Genomic DNA, 21,836 nt, shown 5'->3' with positions numbered 1-21,836 from the left:
GTGTCAGGACTGAGGTGTATGAGAAGTGCATATGCCTGTGTATGCGTGTGGCGGGGGGGGCTACGTGTGCCCGTGTGTATGTATATGTGTGTGTGTCTGTGTGTGTACCAAACGGGTGTGAGGAGGTGTGGATGGTGGGTGGCGCCCCCTGGTGGGAGGACTGGAGAACAGCGCCTCCTGGAGGGGTGTGGTGTGTGTGTGACAATGAGTGGGAGTAATTGTGTGTGTGTGTGTGTGTGTGTGTGTGTGTGATTCTGTCGTATGTATCTGTGTATGGTGTGCGTGTATGTGGGTCTCTGTGTGTGACTGTATGTGTGCAGTGTGTGTGAGGTGTGTGTATGTGGGGTGTGGGTGTGCGCATGTGTGTGTGTACACACAAACATGGGCCTGTGTGGCTGGCGCTGATTTTCCCACACATCCTTCCAGAGCTGTGACAGTCGCAGACATAGAGATGTCAGATGACTGTGGTTTCCCCTGCTGAGCTGAAGAGCTGTATTCAGGGCTGTCTGTGTCTTGAATAGAGTATGTATGAATACTCTGGCTGACAGTAGCAAATTCCAGATTTCTCATGTTCTGTACAAAGCAGAGAGGTTTTTTGATGCTACATTATTTATCAGCATGAAAATTGCTCCCCAGGAGCAGAATAATCTTGAGGGGAGCAGAGACTTGGGCTCACATTCCTCTTTTGCCATCAGTAACGTCACCGTGCTCGGGTTTCCCTCCCTTCCTCCCTTCCTCCCTCTTTTCTTCCTCTCCCCCATACTTTTCCCCTTCACACATTTGAAAACCCTCTATGGAAGCTGAATCATGGGGTTTCCTTTTTTGGTCATACTTGAGCTTTCCTCCACTTTCGTCAGGCAGAGGCTGGGGATGTGTGAAACAAATCAGTGCCTTGCATTATGCTGTTTATAATGTCCCTGCTCTGTATGTCGATTTCAGAGAGAATAAGCAGTTCCTTTGGCCTGCCTTGCCCATGCTGAGAGGCACTCAGTAGATGGTTTTGAATGAGTTAATTTTATGAAAGTGTAGATACTAAAGATAATTCTGAATATCTTATTTGAGGGGGGGGGAATCAACCCCCATAGGGAGAAAAGACAGATTCCAGCACGAGGACACTTTAATAATATCTGAGCGTTAGGGAGTTTCTTTAAATGTGGCCCTTGGTGGTGCTGGTGAGGGAAAATGAATCCTGGGAACATCTGAGGCCAATTTTTACCAAGCAGATGTATCAGGAGTCCTGGAATGAGGCTGAAGAATGTTACCACACAGACTCCTCATATCCTTTCCTGGCATCCACTAGCCTGGGAAATATGTCTACCAGCTGTCATTACTTGAGGCTTACAGAGCTTCTTAAATAAAGGGATTATTGAACCAAGAGGCCAATGACTAATGAAAATGCCCATCAAGTTGGCTAATCCCAGTGCAGAGTCACATTTGTGCACATACTGTCTGCTGACATCACTCTAGGATTCCTGCTGAATACACTGCAGTTACCATGGTAAAGGCCATCTCTCCTACAGTGGCTCCTGTGGGCAGCTTTCAGCATGTCTCCCTCCCTCTGGTTGCTGGCTTTTCTTCCGAATCCTGTCAGAGGGCCCAGGTTTGATACAGGTAACAGGAGAGATAGTGGTGACCAAGTTTAGAGAGGTTGTCAGGAGACGTAAGTTGGATGGGCTTGGGTTATGTGCCTTTTGCAGAACCAAATGTGGGTGGGCTGTGGTTGGGGGGGGGCGGTCAGGGGACTGGCTGTGGAATGTGGTGTTTAGTCAGGCCTGACTCACTCTCCCACTCCTGCTTCAGGAGCGGGAGACCCAAACCACAGGCCCTGAGCGTGGGAGGGAGTGGCTGCTCAAAGAAAATGGGACTTTTGCTCAGAGAATGGGTTCATGAGTCTAGGCAGATGGTACAGGTGTCATCTCGGAGCACTGTTGTGAGGTTGGTCCTGGTTATGCAGTGGGCTCCCGGGTCCTGTTGAGGTAGTTCAGAATATTTCGAATGAAAGGAAATGGTAAGTGCAATTCAGTCCACAAATACCATTTTGTGGAGGAAATATGGAATTTGCTGTTGATCAAAAAGCTTTTTTGTCTTTAGTTTGGAAGTTAGAGACCTATACCCTGTGTAGAGAGGGAGGGTCTGCAATGTGGCTGTTTTGCACTGGAGAGTACACAGAGGCTGTACCACCTTTACCCCCTCCCCCACCCCCAAGTTTCTAATTTGGCAGGTTCAGAGTGGGTCTTGATAATTTGCATTGCTAATTCCCAGGCAGTGCTGATGCTGCTGGTCCCAGGACCAGGAGGAACTACTGATTTAAGGCAAAGGACTTAAACACTCCATTTACCAAAGAAAGAAGGAAAGGGAGTCAGCCACTGGTTCAATAAATACATTAATGGGTGTTCAGACTTCCTTTAGCAATCAAATGTGTTCAAAGAAAACCAACAATGTCATTTCCAACCAATTGCCATTATTTCAGATGCATGGTTGGTTAAGGTTGAGGGACAAGGCTATCTCATACACCGTCATTTAAAAAGGTAAATTAGTGCAGCCTTTCTGGAGGGCTGTTTTGCTATATTCATCCAAATATTAAAATGTGTTTTGACACTACAGTCCCATATCTAGGGTTTTAACTCTTAAGAAATCATCGTCTGTGTGAAAAAATACATGTGTGGCGTTGTTTGTCACAGTTGCACTTATAATGAGGAACAGTAAACCCCCTGAAGATCCCTCCATGGGGAACAAATGGTGTAAATGTTGGTAGACAAGGGAAGGCTTGCTGCTGCAACTGAGGGAGAGAGCAGAACATGGGCTCAACGGGGTCAGGAAGGGCACTGGTTTCATAACCTAGTCCCCACTTCCTCCCCTGGGGAGTGGAGTTCCAGCTGCAAAGTGGAGAAGTTAGGGATTAAGTCCTCACCTCTAGCACAGGGTGGTATGATATTTAAATCACAATGTGTAAAAGTGTCTGTCTGTCTGCCTGTCTGTCTATCCATGCTTGTAAGTACATGCTTGTGTATTTTTAAGAGGAGTATTTGGAAGTTTGTGTCTATTCATTCAGTCGTCAAGTATTATCCGCAGACAGAGCAAGGTAGACAAGATGCTTTTGTTCATGGAGCCACTTCTAGTCAGGAATGACAGAGAATAATTAGAAAAATAGAAATAATTTGATGCCATATGTGCCTTGAAAAAGCTAAGAACAGGGTATATTGTTCACCAACATTTTAACGGTGGCGGTTTATCAAAAGCACAATTATGGGTGAGTTTTTCTTTCATCTTTGTTTTTTTGTGTGTCATCAAAAACTCACCTTTTTAAGACCATGTTCCGGCAGGCCCCCCACCATCCCCCTGGAAACCTGTGCCTTTCCTCCTCCACCAACAATATCTGGACAGTTCAGCCCCTCACTCGCTTTGCTTTGGCTACACTTATCTGAAGCAGAGGCTCCTTTTTCATCTGCCAGGACGCTGTTACCCTGACACTTCCCACATCCATCCCTTGGGCCTCAGCCTGTCCCCTCCCTGATTTATTTCCACTAGCCCCCCACCCCCCTTGGCCTTGACCTTGGCCCCTGTGCTGTTGTGATAAAGCACACTTCACAGTTTGTAAGTTACATATTTATTTCTTTTTCCTAAACTCACTAATGCCTAAGCTTATGTGGGCAAGGACTGGATTTGTTTTGTCATTTCTAAACTCTGTGGAATGATTGAATGAAATAATGAACATATGTATTATTTTCCCTTAAAGGTATTTAAAATACTTTTTAGACAAAGCACAATGTTATTTGTATAAAGAAATTCTTGGGGCACCTAGGTGGCTCAGTTGTTAAGCATCTGCTTTCGGTTCAGGTCATGATCCCAGGGTCCTGGGATCGAGCACTGGGCTCCCTGTTCTGCAGGAAGCCTGCTTTTCTGTCTCCCACTCCCTCTGCTTATGTTCCCTCTCTCACTGTGTCTCTCTCTGTCAGATAAATAAATAAATAAAATCTTTAAAAAAAAAAAAGAAATTCTTTGTTTTATAAAACAGTTCAAGTTGCTTTTGAGGATGACATGATGGGCTCGATGCTAGTCATGGAACTACTTAAAAAAATAAAATGAGGCGATTGTTGTTGGGGTAGCGTGGAGTTTTATCTCTATCCCACATACCAAGTGTGTATATCTGTTAGGGTTGGGGAGAAAGCCTAGAATTTATATTTCCCGCCAGAAAGATGTAAGTCCCAGTCAGGCAAATGTTGGTGCCTGACAGCACCTTGGGCAATCTCTAATGCCTCAGGGACTCAGGTGACCATCTGGAAACAAGGATATTCAGCTCAGTGACTTTGGCAAAGGTCCTTTCCATCTAAAAACTTCTGTAGTTCTGTGAGATCTTGGGCAGATGATTAGGTTTAGAGTCACTGACTTATTATCTGTTCAGAAAATGATTTGAAGCAAATACATTCTACTCAGTGGTTATCTGTGCCTTGGCAAAAGGAAGTAGAAAATCCGTACAGTCTTACCACAGCTTACATGATGAGGTACTGAGAAGAACAGTAAGGATGACCAGACTTATGGCTCTTCTGTAAGATAATACAACAAAATGACTGACTGACTATGAGTCTGCATGAAAACAGTTTCTAAAAAAATATTTTATGGGTGAGTACCGGAAATAACTCCGGTTGGAGTTCAAGCCAAAGAACAACAGTGATTAATTTCTTTATAAAATGTTGGTCAATTATGATTTCAGCCTTTGAATTGGCAAAATACTCATATTTATGATATAGTAGTTCTGGATTTGTCATATCATTTCCAAGAAATACTCAAGAAGAATTCAAGCAGAGACTATATCCTTCATACAATATCCAAATCCATTCTGCCTGGAAGACCGAGTGTTGACTTCCATTTCCCTTTAGCTTTTCATCCACACCTGTCATGTTTAAAGACATGACTCCCTAATTTCCGGAAAGGTGGTATTACAACTCAGATCATCACGGGAGAGGGAAGGGTGGGCCCAGTCTTGTATTCAGGGTAGTTTGACCACCTCATCCACATGGCAGGCTCAAGTCTCATGGCTGGACAATTTTCTGGCTTTAAGAAAAAAGACACCACTGTGATATAGGATGCATTTTGGAAAGAACCCAAATGTCATCTTTCTCACAATGATGTGGAATGACATTGAAGGCAGGTTCTTCCCACATTGCCATCTAAGGGAATTGAAGATGCTAAACACCCCAAAACAAGTTGTATTGTAAGGAGGAGGTGAGGTTGCTTATCACCAGGAGACTCAGTAGGGAGTAGCACAAAGATGGCCTTCTGTTCCTTTTACATAACAGGTCTCAGGTGTGTTGGTCTAGGGCAGCAGGCCACTCTGGTCCAGATGTCAGTCCAGAAGTCAGGCGTGGCTCCGTCCGTCTGTTCTGCCATCTCCCAAGTGTGGTCCTCGTCCACACAGTAGAAGCTGGTTCAGCATCAGCCCACAACACGGGGCAAGCACAGCCGTTTTCTTTTTAAGGACATCACCCCAAAGTCATACTTGCCACCTGGCTCACTTCTCCCGGGCCAGAACTAAGTCACAAGACCACTCCTGCCTGCAGAAAGGGCAGGGAAATGGGGCCTCTGCTCAGTGGCCATGTGCCCAGTGGAAACTCAGGGGGCTCTTTTACCAGAAGAAATAAGGAAATAATGGCTGTGGGAGGAAGTTAGACGCTGCTGGCATGGCTGTGGAAGTCCAAAGGATAAGGGTGCAGAAGGTGCATGATGCTAGAGAAGTATTACAGGTTTTTTTTTTTTTTTTTTTTTAATTTAACATTTAATGTGTTATTAGCCCCAGGGGTACAGGTCTGGGAATCACCAGGTTTACACACTTCACAGCACTCATCATAGCACATGCCCTCCCCAGTGTCCATAACCCCACCCCCCTCTCCCCACCCCCTTTCCCCTGAGTATTACAGATTTACTTTTTATCATAATTAAAATGTGTGTGTGTGTGTGTGTGTGTGTATTTACACTTGTACAGAAGCAATAGAACCATGAGTTAGGTTCCACACATTGTATAGAAGATAACTTTTGACCCCTTTATCGAACTTCCAAAAGTTAAAATTTTTCAATGCCTTTTGGAAGCTAGAGGAGGGCAATGTGATTCCTTCCTTCAATAGATGAATATTTTCACTTACCAAGTTGAGGCTTTGCTGGACTCTCCAGAGACACGAGGCTTTCTTTCACCCTCTGGGCAGAGTTGAATTTACCATGATTTAATGCAGCTTAAATCATGATTTAATGATTTAATGCAGCTTAAACTTCAGGACCCCTCACTTGGGTAGGTCCCCTGCAGGGTCTCCAGAAGGGCCCTCGCATTGTATTCACAAGGTCCTTTTTTTTTTTTTTTTAAGATTTTATTTGTTTATTTGACAGACAGAGATCACAAGTAGGCAGAGAGGCAGGCAGAGAGTGAGAGAGGGAAGCAGGCTCCCTGCTGAGCAGAGAGCCCGATGCGGGACTCGATCCCAGGACCCCGAGATCATGACCTGAGCCAAAGGCAGCGGCTTAACCCACTGAGCCACCCAGGCGCCCACAAGGTCCTTTTGTATTTTTCTTAAAAAGAGCTCCCCAGATTCTTTTTTTTTTTTTTTTTTTTTTTAAAGATTTTATTTATTTATTTGACAGAGAGAAATCACAAGTAGATGGAGAGGCAGGCAGAGAGAGAGAGAGAGGGAAGCAGGCTCTCTGCTAAGCAGAGAACCCGATGCGGGACTCGATCCCAGGACTCTGAGATCATGACCTGAGCCGAAGGCAGCGGCTTAACCCACTGAGCCACCCAGGCGCCCCAGAGCTCCCCAGATTCTTAAGCTTCCTGCTGCACAGAACCAGGCCTTGGCAACACTATCCACCATGGAGCCCTACCACTGTTCCCACTTTTTCCCAGATGGGAAAATGCCCCCACCTATCACCATAGTTCTCCTTTACCTACCAGAGATAAACCCCTTCCCCTTTACCCACTAGAGATAAACCCCCAGTGGATGCCAAAACTCATCCCAGTGGGTTCCTAAACCACAGATAGTACCAAACCCTATATATACTGTGTTTCTTCCTATACATACCTATGACTTGGTTTAATTTATCAATTAGGTGCAGTAAGACATTAGCAATGATAATTAACCATAAAATAAGTTATTATAATACCATACTGTAATGGAAGTTATGTGAATGCGGTCTTTCAAAATGTCTTATTGTATGTACTACACTCACCCTTTTTCTTGTGATGATGTGAGATGACAAAATGCCTTTGTGATGAAAAGAAGCAAGGTGAATGACGTCCACCTTGGGACCCATCGTAAGGCCGCTACTGACCTTCTAACAGTGTCGAAGGAGAATCGTCTGCATCTAGACCCTGGCTGACCGCAGGTAACTGTCAGATCAGGGGGGACTCCTGGAGTCCGGTGTACCTCATCAACATGGTTTCTTGAAAGGAAAGTACCCCAAAAGGAGAACACCCCAAAGAGACACATGTTAAAACAAATGCTTTTGCCCCTCCCACATAAAGTGCACTTTTGATATCCTGGCCCACTTTGGTGTGTCCTTGAAGATGCTCAGGTGTGAAGGTGGGCAGTCCCTGGGGAAGATCTCCTTTTTGATGGCACCTTGGCTCCCCAGGCAAACGCCTCCTTGTAATGAGGGTGTCACTTAGATTAGACCCACAGATTGCCCACTAGGACCGGTATCTGCACTGTGCTGTGTGTCTCTCAAACTTGCCGCTTCTTGTGTTCATCTCCGGCAGGTTTGTGTTCTCCTTGTAAGGGCCCTTCTGGTAGAACTTCCCTTTAACTGTTGGAGGAAGAGAATCTTTTGGTTCTACTTTCAGATTCAGAAATTAATCTTTAATCGGCCTAAGGCATTATTTCTGGAGTGGAACTTGATGGTATATGGGGTTGAGGTGGGGAGAGATGGGTGCAAATACACACACACACACACACACACATAGTTTTGCATGTAATTTCAGAGAGGTCACAATCTTCTGAAACTCCTCTTGCTAAGCCCCTACTCTAGACATTGAAAATGTAGTCAACTTGACCTTTTTTTTTTTAAAGGTCATACTAATACCTTCCTTATAATAATACCCTCCAATTCTGTGGGACCAGAGGTAGGAATTAAAGGAGATAATTCATGTGAAGAGCACTTAGATTAGTGTCTGACACATAGCAAGCAGTTATAATTGCTAATTTCTGCTGGGGTTTCGATGATCTTCATGATTTTCATGAGTTCCTTGGGTAATAACAATATTAGCTCTTGGTTGCTATTATTTTCCCCAGCCTGTCTTTTGCCTTTTAATTTGAAGGCAAACATTTAGTAGCTTTACTCTTCTTCTGTAGCCAAATCTGTAATCTTTATTTTGAGTGTGATTTCGTTAATTACTTGAAAGATTGGGCAGTCATCCTTCTGACGGAGCTTGGACAGATTCTGTTGTTTTTGGATTGTTTTCTCCCTGTGGTGTGATTTTTATGATTTAGCATTCTAACCCATCTGGAATTTATCTTGGTATACACTCTGGGTTAGAGGTTTAACTTGATCTTTTTCTCCATTGCCAACGACTTATTCCCCAACCACTTATTAAATAATCCTCCCCACTGTATTACAACATCATCTTTATCATATAATATATTCATATATTTTGTATCTTTTTCTTGGCTTTCCATTCTGTTTCACAGAGCAAGGATATGCCTATTTTGTCATCAATATGTCTTAATATCGTGTGGACCTAATCCCCTTCTTGACTCTCTTTTTTTAAAAGAATTTAAAATATGCTCACCTGTTTATTTTTTAAATAAACTTTTGGAAAATATCGACAAATCCCAAGAAAAAACATCCTAGGAATTTTGATTGAAATTGCATTAGATTTATTTATTTTTTTGCATTAGATTTATTAGTTAATTGGGTAGTATTGCCATCTTAAATATTTAGTTTTACCAATTTGGAACATTGTAATGTCCTTCCGTTTATTTAGCTAGTTGGTTAGCTTACATTAGGGATGCAAATGAGCAATGTGTTAACATTCGGAGTTTAAAAAAATTTTTTTAAATACTTAAAAAAGAGAGTTTCCCTTCTCCCCACTTCATACGGTAACAGAGAAGTAAAAGGACATATTTTCCTTCACTTTTCACACACATGTGGTTTCAGAACCCAAATATGGCAGTTGAACTTTTGCTCTAAAAAGATAAAGGCTGGAAGTAGCAGAAGGCTGCATGCCCTGTCACGGAGTTTGCTACTTACTTTCCCATCTTTTTCTCTTAGAAACTGTGATTATCAGTCACAAAGAATTACTGTCATGCAATTCCCGCCAAGTGCGGATTTAGGTAGAGTGGATATCCCAATTATCTTGGAATTTGTGGTTTTATTCTTTCTCTGGGTGGACACTCCTCCCACAAGCCCTCCTCCCTAACCACCCCACAAGCTCTGCTGTCCTTTCCAACTGTCATCCCAATCTGTTATCGTCCGACTTCTTAGTGACAGTATTTCATCAATTGAAAATGGAGACATGTATTTACAAGTAGAATGGGTAGAATATTTGCTATCAAGGTGATATCAGAAAACCTGGGTCACGGGGTCAGTATTGCTCTAGTGTTCCAGGAGTATTATTTGGGGAGACTTATTTTGGAGGTAGGATAGAGGAGAGGGAATGAAATGGCTACAGGAGAAGTAGTCGTATTCTATTTCAATTTCCTAAATTCCTTCATCCTCTTTAACTCAAGTCTTAGCGTCTACCTACTCTCTAACTATGAGGTAATGTAGATCTCTCAAATTTGGAATAATATTCATTATTAGAAACTTCAACTTGTAAACAATTGAGCAAGGGTTCCAGATGGTTTTCTTGTCTGAGGCTTAACATGTTAAGCTGCCTGATTCAGAGGGCCCACTTTTTTAAATGCCTAATCTGCTGAAAAGGAATATAAGATCAATAGAAGAATACAGGGGGGGCGCCTGGGTGGCTCAGTGGTTTAAGCCGCTGCCTTCGGCTCAGGTCATGATCTCAGGGTCCTGGGATCGGGTCCCGCATCCGGCTCTCTGCTCAGCAGGGAGCCTGCTTCCCTCTCTCTCTCTGCCTGCCTCTCCATCTACTTGTAATTTCTCTCTGTCAAATAAATAAATAAAATCTTAAAAAAAAGAATACAGGGGCGGCCTGGGTGGCTCAGTCAGTTAAAAATCTGCCTTTGGCTCATGTCATGATCCCAGTGTCCTGGGATCGAGACCCACACTGGGCTCCCTGTTTGGCAGTGAGTCTGTTTCTTCCTCTCCCTCTGCCCCTCTACCTGTTTGTGCACTCTCTCTCTCAAATAAATAAAAAAAGATCTTTAAGAAAAATAAAGCACAAGGTGTGTTAAATCAATAACAATAATTTTACAAGATGGTCTACCTATTTAACAGGCTCTGTAATTTCAATAATGCTGTTTAGCCAGAAAAACCACTTGTATCTCCTGGAATAGAAAATATTTCTAAATTTAAAGATAGTTCAGTGCTTTAATTGGATCTTTTGTTTTTATTTTTGGCTTGTTTTCAACTTTGGATTTGTGGTTGTTGGTGGGAAGAATTAGGAATAATATTGGGGTTATTTTCCTCACTTAGAATGAACAGACTGACCTGTCTCTGTTTCTGTCCTTCATACTCAACAACTCTTTGGCTAATACTTCTACATCCCAGGGTAGAGCTAAACTGAACTTTCTCATAAAGCCAATAAACATACAGTCATGCTGTCTGACGGGGATGGGAGAGAACTTCATAAGAAGTTTAAGAACCGGCTTCTTAAATGACACTAGGTCAGTGTAAACATCACAGAATAGATTTTTTTTTTTCCCACCTCCACTGAAAGCTGACACAGTATAACTCTGCTACATGGCAGTTCTGCTATAAGTCTGATTGTGACCTAGGCAGAATGGCATACTTTCTGGGAAAGTCAAACTTTACTTTTGTGATACAAAACAGAATAGATCAGAGGGTCGACCTGACAGGAATTATTCACCAAAGCAAAGCCTTGACAAGGGTCTCTTGGCAGGCCCTTGGTGGGAAGCTTGGCCAAGTCTCTAAAGATGCAATCTAAATCTTTTAATTTTAATCTTTCTGGAGCTCAAAAAGAGTATTAACCATGGATATAAATCTGGCTCTTCTCTTAAAAAATTAGAAAGGAAGTTCTCTTTGTGGTATAATTTTAAGTGAAAATGCATCATATAAATTCTGATTTGGGTGTGTTTGGGTAGTGGAGGAAAGATTGTAATTCTACAGATGATTGTAGCCTGTAAGTAAGAATACAATCTGATCTTGCAAGTTTCAGAATGTAACGTTAACATATTTGAATATGTCAGATGCTCTTGTTTGCCATGTTGTCTTGTGCAGACATCAGCACAGTTGTTGCCTGGTTAGACTGAGGTCAGTCTGGAAAGCAGGACTCCTGCTGGCATTGGGGGTGCAGGGGAGATAGGTATTCTTGGCTGCGGCTTTCATGCCAGGTGAGCAGGAAGCAGGGACTGCAGCAGTGGTATATTGAGAGGAGTGTCCAGCTGATGGAATGGCAGGCTACCCAGTGGCTGCAAGGACATTCTGCTTTCTTACAGTGTGATAATGCACCAAAGGTACTGACAGACTAGCCTTCTAGATTCAGCTCCGGCGGCAGTTAGCTGTAAGACGTTAGGCAGGTGGTTGCCCTTTCTGCTTCAGCTACCTCACCTGCAAACTGAGAATGAGAAGACCTGCCCCACTACCGGAGAGAATGATTATAAGGATCAGATGCAACTTTATTGATATAAAGTACTGTCAAGTCATTATGTCTTGAGGACCTTGCAAGGACCTCTAGTGAGTAAGGAGAGAGCATTCAAGGATCAGGTTGATGGAGTAACCGGGTGCGGGGAATTCCCCACCATGTCTTGGAACCCTCATCCCATGAGCAGATGGCTCTCAAAAAGAAGGGTTGGGGAGTGGGGGGCGTTCTGCAGGCGTTCCACTGAGACACATCGACTGAGTTGCTGTTCTCCAGGCCAGTACTTTGCCTACTTGCTTCAAAGCTGCCCAGCCACTTTGGTGATATCATCCATCTGGCATGTAATCTTAGTTGAATTCGATGTATCTCTTGCTCACCAGATTCCTAGATTGTGAGAGAAGACGGATACATTGACGGGTTTGTCTACCTGCCTGCCTGACCTTCCGGTTTTCTCTGCGGCTACTTCAGCCCCGATGCTCTCTTACCATCCGGGCCCTCCCCTCCACTCCCATCATCTCAGAGCAGATGCTTTCTCGTTTTACTGGCTGTGGGAAACTCGGTTGCCTTAGCAGTAGGTTTTCCTGTCCTTCCCCTGTAAAAGTGTTTGCATCATGCTTGGATTGCTTACAGCTCCGATGCTTCCTGAACAAGTGGAGTGAAAGCTAAGGACACAAATTCCGGTTCTGCTTCTTTACCCTCTGGAGCAGGGGCCGTCTGCTTTCTCTAGGTGGTTTGGGGCAGGGAAATGCAGTTCTCTGGGTCTCCCAGTCTTGACTCTTACCCTCCCGTCTCCCAGGTTGTTACCAGAATATTCTTTCTAAATGGAAATGTTACTCACTTGCTCAAAGCCTGATGACTCCCCTCTGTCCATCTAGGTTCCCTGGGCCACCAGGCACACCAATGGCTTTGTTTTGATCCAGCACCATGTTGGCCTCCTCAAGGTTTAAAACGATTTAAATTAGTAAGAACATTAAACATTGGAAGATGTCTTATGAAATCCACAATCTGAGTTCTCTTGGAAGATGGTTAAATGGCAATGCTGGGCATCAGGAACTGGGTAGGGCTGCCCCTTCGCCACAGCAGGCTTCTCCAGATGGCACAGCTATCACCATGGCCTCATCACTGCCTTGCGTTATCTAGGGAGGTTCTGGTGTTTGCTCCCCCCACTACAGGATGAAGTTCAACTTGAGTTAAACTTTTTACCAGGTAAATGGGATCCTTACCAATTAGGCTCCAACTACATCTGCCCCCAACGCCTACCCATTCCTACAGGCTTTACTAGAATAGCTATGCTATGAAATGGTTAGTTGTTTGCCTGTTTGAGTTTGCTTACTCTTTCATTTTATTTTGTTATTTTTTTAAAAAGATTTTATTTATTTATTTGACAGACAGAGATCACAGGTAGGCAGAGAGAGAGGAAGGGAAGCAGGCTCCCTGCCGAGCAGAGAGCCTGGGCTTGATCCCACCCTGGGTTCATGACCTTAGCCGAAGGCAGAGGCTTTAACCCACTGAGCCACCCAGGCGCCCCTTGTTATTTTTTTTAATATAGAGACCCATCTTGCAGATCCCTCTGGAACATCCATTATAGGCAAAGGATGTGCCTGGCTTGGCTACACCACAATTAAGGACTGTTTCAAAGGAGTTACATTTCAGATTTTCAGGGTGTGTTGATCCAAAGCTTCTGTGAAAGACAAGAAGCAGAGGAGGGAAGAGAACAGAGGGGGCCCTTTCTGGGTTTTCGGTCATTTCCAAAACAAATACGTCTCGTTTGGTTATGTGGTCATGTGTTTGCAGCCATTCTGCTCTGTGATGCTGAGGACATAGCAGCAAAATGGTTTACCTTGGTTAGGATATCTATTTTCAAACATTTCCCATTCTTTCCCAGAATGACAGGAAAATCGATATGTCAGTTAGCCTCATTACTTGAACTTCTAAACAATGAAATAAATGCAAACTATTGAGTACTTACTTCCTTTATTGTTGTTCACATTAAGTCCAGGAGCTTGTCAAGGAGCAGTGTTCAGCAACCTGGGCATTTGCTTCTCCAGTTTCAAGAAATTGCTGTATAGGTCCAGCTTTATCTTTCTGGGGCCATTACTTGCTCCAAGTTCTACTCTGTGCTAGTTCCAAAACTTGATTTCCCCTGGAGGAGTCAGGCTTTAGGAATTTATGTCATCCTAGCCAAATTCATAAGATCTACTACTAAACTAGAATATTCCTCTTCTGTTCATTTACTGAACCACCTCCTAAGTATGTGGCCCTGTCCTAATGTCTGGAGAAATAAAAATAAATCACAAATATGATGTGGTCCCTGCAATTTAAAAAGACTATGTTTTTATCATTGAAAATTTGGCAAAGAGAAAAGATGAACCAATGGTCCCTGCAATTTAAAAACTTATGGTACGGAAGTGAGAACAGCTATGTAAACAAATACATTATATATCGTGTGTGAAGTGTAGGGTGACTTTACATCTTGGGGACATCCTGGTTTAAGCCTGCTGTCTGGTATAACTATTAATAATGCCCCCTTTCAAAACCATCTAAGGGCCACAATAAAGGTTTCTATTAACGTTTGGGGTATAGAGATGGTAGATGGGGGTAGAAATCAGCTTGTTTTTCCAGAGCAGACCCTTGAGCTGGGTCATGAAGGAAATTTGGACAGTCAAAGTCCGGGAGCTCCAGGTGGGGGATAAGGGGGAGGGGAATGTGCAAAACTCTGCAGGCAAAAGGGAAATTGTTCCGGAAGCAGCAATTAGTCAGTCCAAGCTAGTTATTGTTTTCCAAATTTATCCCGTGGAAAAATTTCCCCAAGATACTTGGTAAAAATACAGATTACCAGGTCCTGCTGGTAATCTGGATTAGTATTTTTAAAGAAGCACCCCCAGATGATTCTGGGCTATATCAAAAGTTCAGAACCAATTCTATACTGTTTATGGCAAGGAATACAAAGGGCTGGGAGTAAAGAGGAGCAGGAACAGCAAGACCAGAGCATAAGTCACCTATCAGTTAGGTGGGGTGACCCCAGGTGGGAAAACCCTCAGAGGTAGAACCAGTTGGAAGACATTTACAGTAAACTTATGAAAAATGGACAGTGTGGGATCTATATGTTAGCTACAATGGGGATGCAGAGGATTGAAAAGATTTGAGAACTACTCAGGAAGAAGAAAGAACAGGATCCAGGTTATGCCAGTTACTGATTTATATTGGGTAATATGATTTCCAGGTTACAGAACACTTGTGTGAAATTCAGGAATCTAGGGAACCTTACCACCTGAGTGTTTAAATGGTGAGCCATAAACCTAAAAATACAAAAAATTGGATAATATTGTGATGTATTTCATGTGGACGCAAAAAAAAAAAAAAGACTCCTGCTTGCTTCCCATTGTTGTTGCCTCTAGAACAGTCATGACAGTTGTGTTTCTCTCTGGGAAGGAGCTGGGTGAATTCTAAAGCATCCTGACACCCCCAACCCTTTTATCTAGACTTCAGGCAAACCTCTGCCCTTCTGTTATGGTAAGATGACTTGCCATGGCTTATCTTGCCTTCTTTTTGCTTCTGTGTTTGTTATCGAATATGTGATACAGTCCTGACTCCTCGCCAGTGCCAACCCCTTTCAGGGGAGATGGGCGGCCTCCTGCAGTTTCAGCATGACTTTGTTCCTAAATTCTGGAGCTGCTCTCTCTGTGAGAAGCTGAAGTCACCTCACAGTTTCACCGCAACTCTGGGAAATTCCAATAGTACAAGAAATGCCCTACCCAGGCCAGGAGATGGTGAAGTCTGGTGTTTGTGGTTTGTGGAGCCGGCTTCCTTGGTGCACTGGAAATTCTGAGGCGAGCGATCCCTATATGGAAAATGAAGAAAAGGCGAGGAGAGCTCTGCCATGTTCCTCAGCCTTCCAACATAAAGAGGGTTGTTATTTTGAAGGCTGCCTTCACAAGGCCTGCTGGCATACTTCTGAAGCAGCAGACGAAGTCAGAAATCAGAGGCTTAGAAGTTATGAAGAGAAAGCCTCAAAAAAGGAGAATGGGAAACCGACAGGCTATAATTTCACAGGGTAATTGAGCCTGAGACCTTTACCAGAGACCTGGCCCCAGAGCGCCCACGACTGCGGTGTGGGGAGGGACAAAACATCTACAGTTCCAGCGCTTGGCTACTCTTGTAGCGTTGCTGAGGAATTTCCAAATCCTGGGAGCGACAGGGTCGGAGGTGAAGAGGCTGAAATCTTCCACGCTGTCAGTGTGAGGGAGAGAGAGAAACCTCAGACAACAGCGGCCTCAAAGTTTGTGTGTGTGTGTCTGTGCGCGCGCGCGTGTGTGTTTTTAAATACGGGGCTTCACTTTTGTGCGGTTCAATGTTACAACGCCATTAAGTCACAGTAGCAAGACGAAAAAATAAGAAGGGAAGGAGGAAAAGTCCAGCGTGCGCGGACCCAGAAAAAGGATCTTCCCGGCTCCTGCAGCTGACAGGGCTGTTGGGGGCGCCTGGGTGCTCTGCCCGCCAGAGTCGCAGCCCGGCAGCCCCCTTCCCGCAGTCCGGGCGCGACCAGAGTGGCGCCGCGGCGGGGGGATCGGGCGGGCCCGCCGAGGACTTCAAAGGCCCGGCGCTACCGCCGCCCCCGCCCGCGCGCGCTAATAGTACGGTCCAAGGGGGCGGCTCCTGGGGCGCGGCTCCCGCGGCAGCTGATGCGCGCCCCGCCGGCCGGGAGGCGGGAGCCAGAGACCCCGAGACCCGAGCCGCCCGGCGCCGCGGGCCGGGCCCTGAGGAGGCCCCAGGAGAGGCATCTTCCCCGCGGGAGTCGCCGGCGCGGGGGTGGCCGCGGCCGCACCGTTCGAGGAGGAGGACGAGGAGGAAGCGGCGTTGCCTGCCGGCGGAGAGGAAGCGCTCCACCCGGGCCCCCGACGGCGCTCGTTTAACCACATCCGCGCCTCCGCTGGAAACGCTTACAGGCGTCTGTCACCCGTTCCCTCCATTTTGAAAGGGAAAAAAGGCTCTCCCCCTTCCCCTACTCCTAGGAGCTGGAGCCAGAGGAGCCGCGCTCATGGCGTTCAGCCCTTGGCAGATCCTGTCCCCAGTGCAGTGGGCGAAATGGACCTGGTCCGCGGTGCGCGGCGGGGGCGCCGGAGAGGACGAGGCCGGAGGGCCAGAGGGCGACCCCGAGGAGGAGGACTCGCAAGCCGAGACCAAATCCTTGAGTTTCAGGCAAGTACACGCATCCCTGCCGAGATGCCGACGTGCTGCCCTCCATCCATCTGCGGCTCATTCTGTGTGCGTGTGTGTGGTCGCTCAGCCGCGTAACCATTATCATCGCAACGCTGCGTCCCTACCCGTAGCAGGGGCCCCGCTGTGCATTCGAAAGTTCAGGATGTTCTGTCCGGTGTTCCCTTTCCCCCGTTTCAGTATGAGCTCGATTCAGAACCTAACCCGGCATCTGCAGTCTTTCCGCATCCCGGTCTGCTTCAGTCACTTTCTCTCAAGCTTTGAGCCCCGCGCCCCCGCCCCTACACACACACAGTGTCACTGATCACACCCGTAGAACTTGGGGCCCCTCTCTGTGGGGAAGAAGTCGCTCCCAGGCCGTCCTGGTGTCCCTGTGTGTCCCGAAAATGCAGCCTTGGTAAAGAAGGTCGCGTGATGACAGGCCCCTGGCAGCTGGTGAGAAATGGTGGTCCTTGCTGAGCTGTCACCGAGTGACTGAGGAAGGCAGGTGACCGTGTTCTCAGCTTGGGGCCGAGTGAGTTCCAGACAGGTAGAGGCCTGCCTGAGAAAAAGGGATCGTGGCGAGAGCTGACTTAATTTTTAGGAGGGGGCAATCTTAATTTTTTAAGCCTATGAGTAGGGGCTCTTGTTAGAAAAGGAGTCTGTTGAAAAGCGTTTTTGGGGGGATATCAGAAGAAAGGATGACCTCGGAAATAAATCGTGATGGAGAAAAGCTCCGGAGGATGGAGGAATATCAGGCAGACAGGATGCCAGGCAAAAGGCCCAGAAGGGCCCAGCAAGAAAACCCCATGGTGAGCTCCCACAGGCCAGTCCCTGCTGGGACTAGTGGGGTTGTAAAGTTAGGCAAAAATGCTGGACTCTGTCCATATGTAGACCGTAAAGGGTGTCGGAAATACCGTTGAAAGTGGTAATTCCTCATTTTTCCCCCTTGGCAGCTCGGATTCTGAAGGTAATTTTGAGACCCCTGAAGCTGAAACACCAATCAGATCGCCTCTCAAGGAATCCTGTGATTCATCCCTAGGATTGGCAGGACCTGGGGCCAAAACCCAAGGTAAAGAAAGACTTTCATTTTCTGCCTCTTTTGTTTAAAGTTTTGAAGATGTAAATGAGGAAAGCAGGAGTGTTAACTTCGGGCTATTTAAAAAGCTTTGGATTAAGTACTTACTAGGAAAGTTGTTTTAAAGCTCCTGGCTTTTTTGAAATGTTTTTGTTTGCTTTTTAGGAATGTGGTGGTCAGAGGCTTTCTTTTTAAGTAGTTTGTATATTTATATTTGCAAGATAAAATTGTCACTATCAGATATTCCTGCTGCGCCCTTCCCCCCAGCCTCCCCCAAACCAAAAATATGTACGGTAATGCAGAGGTGGAGGGAGGTATGTTTAAGTTGGCTTTGGCTATTTCTGAAGCTAAATCACTTTCTCCAGGGGTGTGTGTATGGCTGGGGACAAAATTTATAGGTAAGAGTTGATTTCTTTAGATAGAAAGGAATCTTCAAAATTGTTGACCTTCCCCCTCATCTACACAGGAATGGTGGTGAGCTTCTCAGTCTACCTAAAAAAACCTGGCACAGAGATTGTCTCCTAGCCCCCTCAGAGCTCAACCTTGAGCCTGCCCTTCGTCTACAAAAGCTTCTGTTGTTCCATTTAATTAGTAGAAACCTTTCTTGTCACTCAGCCAGTTTCGAGTAAAATTTCACCTGTCCTGATAGAATCTGTTTATCCACTTAATAGAGTGCGCTGTGATTCAGCAGTGAAAAAGTCTTGCTGTCACTAAGCTAACATTATGGAGGGAGATGGACCTTTTAAAGGTTAAGCAAGATATTTATGTCAGCTTAAGTATCATGGAGAAAAATAAAGCAGTGGAAGGAGGGGGAGAGAACCCTTTCCGCAGAGTGAATGGTATCTGCAAAGGCCTGAAGCAGGACCATCCTGGGATGGGGCGGGGCAGAGTGAATGGTATCTGCAAAGGCCTGAAGCAGGACCATCCTGGGATGGGGTGAGGCCCGGTGGTGGGAGGGTTTTGAGGACCAGGAAGGAGACTAGTGTGGCTTGAGTGGAGTGACTAGGGAGGGAACCGTAGGAGAGCTGAAGTTAGCCAGATAAAGGGAAGTCTGGAACATTTTGTAATGGCTTAAAATGACAGAAATGTATTCTCTCACAGATTTGGAGGCTGGAAGTCCAAAATCAAGGTGTCAGCAGAGCCACAGAGCCATGTTCCTTCCAAAGGTTCTAGGGAAAAATCCTTTCTTGTCTCCTTTAGCTTCTGGTGGTTGCTAGTAATTCTTGGTGTTCCTTGGCTTGTGGCAGCATAACTTCAGTCTCTGTCTCCATTACATGACAGGCTTTTGCTCTGTGTTTCTGTGCCTTCACATGACATTTTTTAAGGACACCAGTCAGTGGATATAGGGATCCTCCTAATCCTGTATGACCTCATCTTAGCTTGATTACATCTGCAAAGGTACTATTTCCAAATAAGGTCACATTCACAGGTATGGGGAGTTAGGAGCTCAACATATCTTTTTTTTTTTCTTTTAAAGAGAGATCGAGTGCTTGAGGTGGGAAGGGACAGAGGGAGAGAGAGAATCTTAAGCAGGCTCCACGTCAGCACAGAGCTCCACACAGGGCTTGATCTCACCACCCTGAGATTATGACCTGCGCCGAAATCAGGAGTTGGACAGTTAACCAACTGAGCCACCCAGGAGCCCCTCAACATATCTTTTTGAGGGACACAGTTTAACCCACAACAGAGGGCTTTGAGCAGAGACATCATGCGTTGACGTCCCTTTTCAAAGAGTTAAGTAGTTGCTGTCTGGAGAAGGGACTCGAGCACGTATGTCCTTGTTGAGTGCTTTCTCTTTTCCATTATCTGTCACTGTCACCCTACGATGGTGGATAGAGCCAGCTTTCAGTTATTCTCTTAACTAGTTTTTGACCTAATGATGACTTTTTTTCTAGCAGTTACCGTATTTTATGGCTTCGTGACTTCCTCACAGGTTGCTTAGGGAAGTCAGGTGCTTTGTGATAGACTTCGTTGTGGAGCTGGAATTATTGGTGAAATGATCCCTGCTTTTTGTGAGTTGATTTTGCTTTGAATCGGGAACTTTCTCCTGCTTTTCCCCTGCTGAAAGTTTAGCCATATCCTCAACTCATCCCCGTTGCTTTTCACCATTGTTTTTGGAAGAGACTACATGGGCAAGTTTATGTACTGGAGCACTCGAGTGTGGCACTGAGCTTTACAGCACAGAAGATGCGCTTCTTCATAGCTTCCCTTTTCCTCTCTTAAGATAGGCAGATCAGAAAGGAGATTTGAAAGCTGGAAAGAACTATTTTGAAGCTTTCCCATCAAATTTAAATAATGCTCACCAGACTTGTTAAGTAGCTATTTGAAAGTCTCTTTGAATTGCCCTCAGCTTGGGTGGCCCCTTCCTCACCATTCTGTCAGCTGGTAGTCTGATTCATCTTGACAAATTCTTTGCTAATTGCATAGAGGCCTGTATGGCTTAGGCCCCCAGAGCCATAGAGACCCAATGGTTTGGTCCTTCCTGTGCCACTGACTCTTTTTTTTTTTTTTTTTTTTAAATATGTTTTGGTAGCTTCTAGCTCATACTCAATTTCTTACTCTCTCTAAAAGGTTTTCTTTTAGAGAGTCTTGGACCAGGGAAGCTCTGTGGAGTAGTAGATGGGGATTGAAGGCCATGTCTTTGGCAGGAGGTGGGGGGAGGGTGTACAATCTGGGAAATTACCACTCCGTATTAAGAAAACTTTCAATTTAGGATCTTTAAGTAATAGGATGATTGCATATTAGCCTGGTAGTATCCTGCCTTTGAGAACTTCTGCCCAACTTGTAAAAGGAGACTTAGTCCAGAGTCTTGCTGATGGCCTTGTTACACATGCACAGTAAATACAAAAATATTACCAAAGCACAGGTCTGACCAGGAACAGTATTAGTGGACAAAAATTCCTCGAGACTTATTTCATGTTGAAGTCTTAATTTCTAGGCTTGGATGGTCCTCTTTCTCCTGAAATTGTTAATTGTTTGGCTCCTGATAAAGTTAGTCTTTCATATTTCTGTGGTTTCAGGATGTGGTCCTTCATATTTCTGTGGTTTCAGGACGTGGTAGGGCAGCAGGTAGTTTATATAAGACTGTATCTTCTGGAGGGATGATTTATGAATTGTTAGTCAGGGATTGAAGTTAACATATGTAAAAGATCCTGGTTTTCTATATATAATGGTCCTCTAATGTATGGGCTGTATCCTATATCCCATACCCGTGGCCCACCAAACTCCATCAGATTCTTTGAACACAGGGAAACATTTGAAGTTGATTTTCTACGTCTATTTGAAGTTAATTTTCTTTTTCTTTTTTTTTTTTTATTTTTTAAGATTTTATTTATTTATTTGACAGAGATCACAATTAGGCAGAGAGGCAGGCAGAGAGAGTGGGGGAAGCAGGCTCCCTGCTGAGCAGAGAGCCCGATGTGGGGCTTGATCCCAGGACGCTGGGATCATGACCTGAGCCGAAGGCAGAGGCTTTAACCCACTGAGCCACTCAGGCGCCCCTAATTTTCTTTTTATTGGAAGTTTTTTGGGGGGAACTTACTCTGTATAATGCTTCTGGAGACAGAGTTATAGGCCATTCTAGATATTAAAAGGTAGATGACGTTGCGGAGATTTTTTTTAAGCCACAGATAGAAGCTGGTTTCAGACTAACTGCTAAAATAAAACTTGAACCAAAGAGGTTCCTTGAAAATACTAGAGTAGTGGCTGTAATATTTGGGCTGGAAATTCTTTGTTTTCTATCTGTCTTCCTCCCCAACAAAGACTGTTTAAGCTGCTGCTATTACTGTTCCTTCTCTTTGTCTGGGGTTGTGTCAGTGAGGAGACATCACCTGTGAGAGGATTTCTGAAGAAGGTTCA

At 45.0% G+C, this 21,836-nt stretch overlaps 1 protein-coding gene across 12 annotated transcripts in view; it reads left to right on the top strand.

The window, feature by feature from the left end:
* The window catches only part of TACC1 (transforming acidic coiled-coil containing protein 1), a 116,509-nt gene that overhangs the window by 39,813 nt on the left and 54,860 nt on the right, over positions 1–21,836 (top strand). For 4 of the 12 annotated variants that reach the window (XM_032329008.1, XM_032329019.1, XM_032329018.1 and 1 more), the window contains 2 exons: positions 15,289–16,903; positions 17,857–17,972. The exons of 1 other annotated variant lie outside the window; for it this stretch is intronic. In XM_032329008.1, the coding sequence (XP_032184899.1) occupies positions 16,743–16,903; positions 17,857–17,972 (277 nt within the window). In that variant the 5' untranslated portion in view covers positions 15,289–16,742. Of the gene's footprint in view, positions 1–15,288; positions 16,904–17,856; positions 17,973–21,836 lie in introns of those variants that run through there. 7 more of the 12 variants (XM_032329009.1, XM_032329012.1, XM_032329013.1 and 4 more) reach the window with 3 other exon arrangements.

This window comes from Mustela erminea, chromosome 21 (assembly GCF_009829155.1).
Source record: "Mustela erminea isolate mMusErm1 chromosome 21, mMusErm1.Pri, whole genome shotgun sequence".
NCBI lineage: Eukaryota > Metazoa > Chordata > Mammalia > Carnivora > Mustelidae > Mustela > Mustela erminea.
Note: the sequence above shows the minus strand (reverse complement) of the source record. Positions and strands in the feature narration are given on the sequence as shown.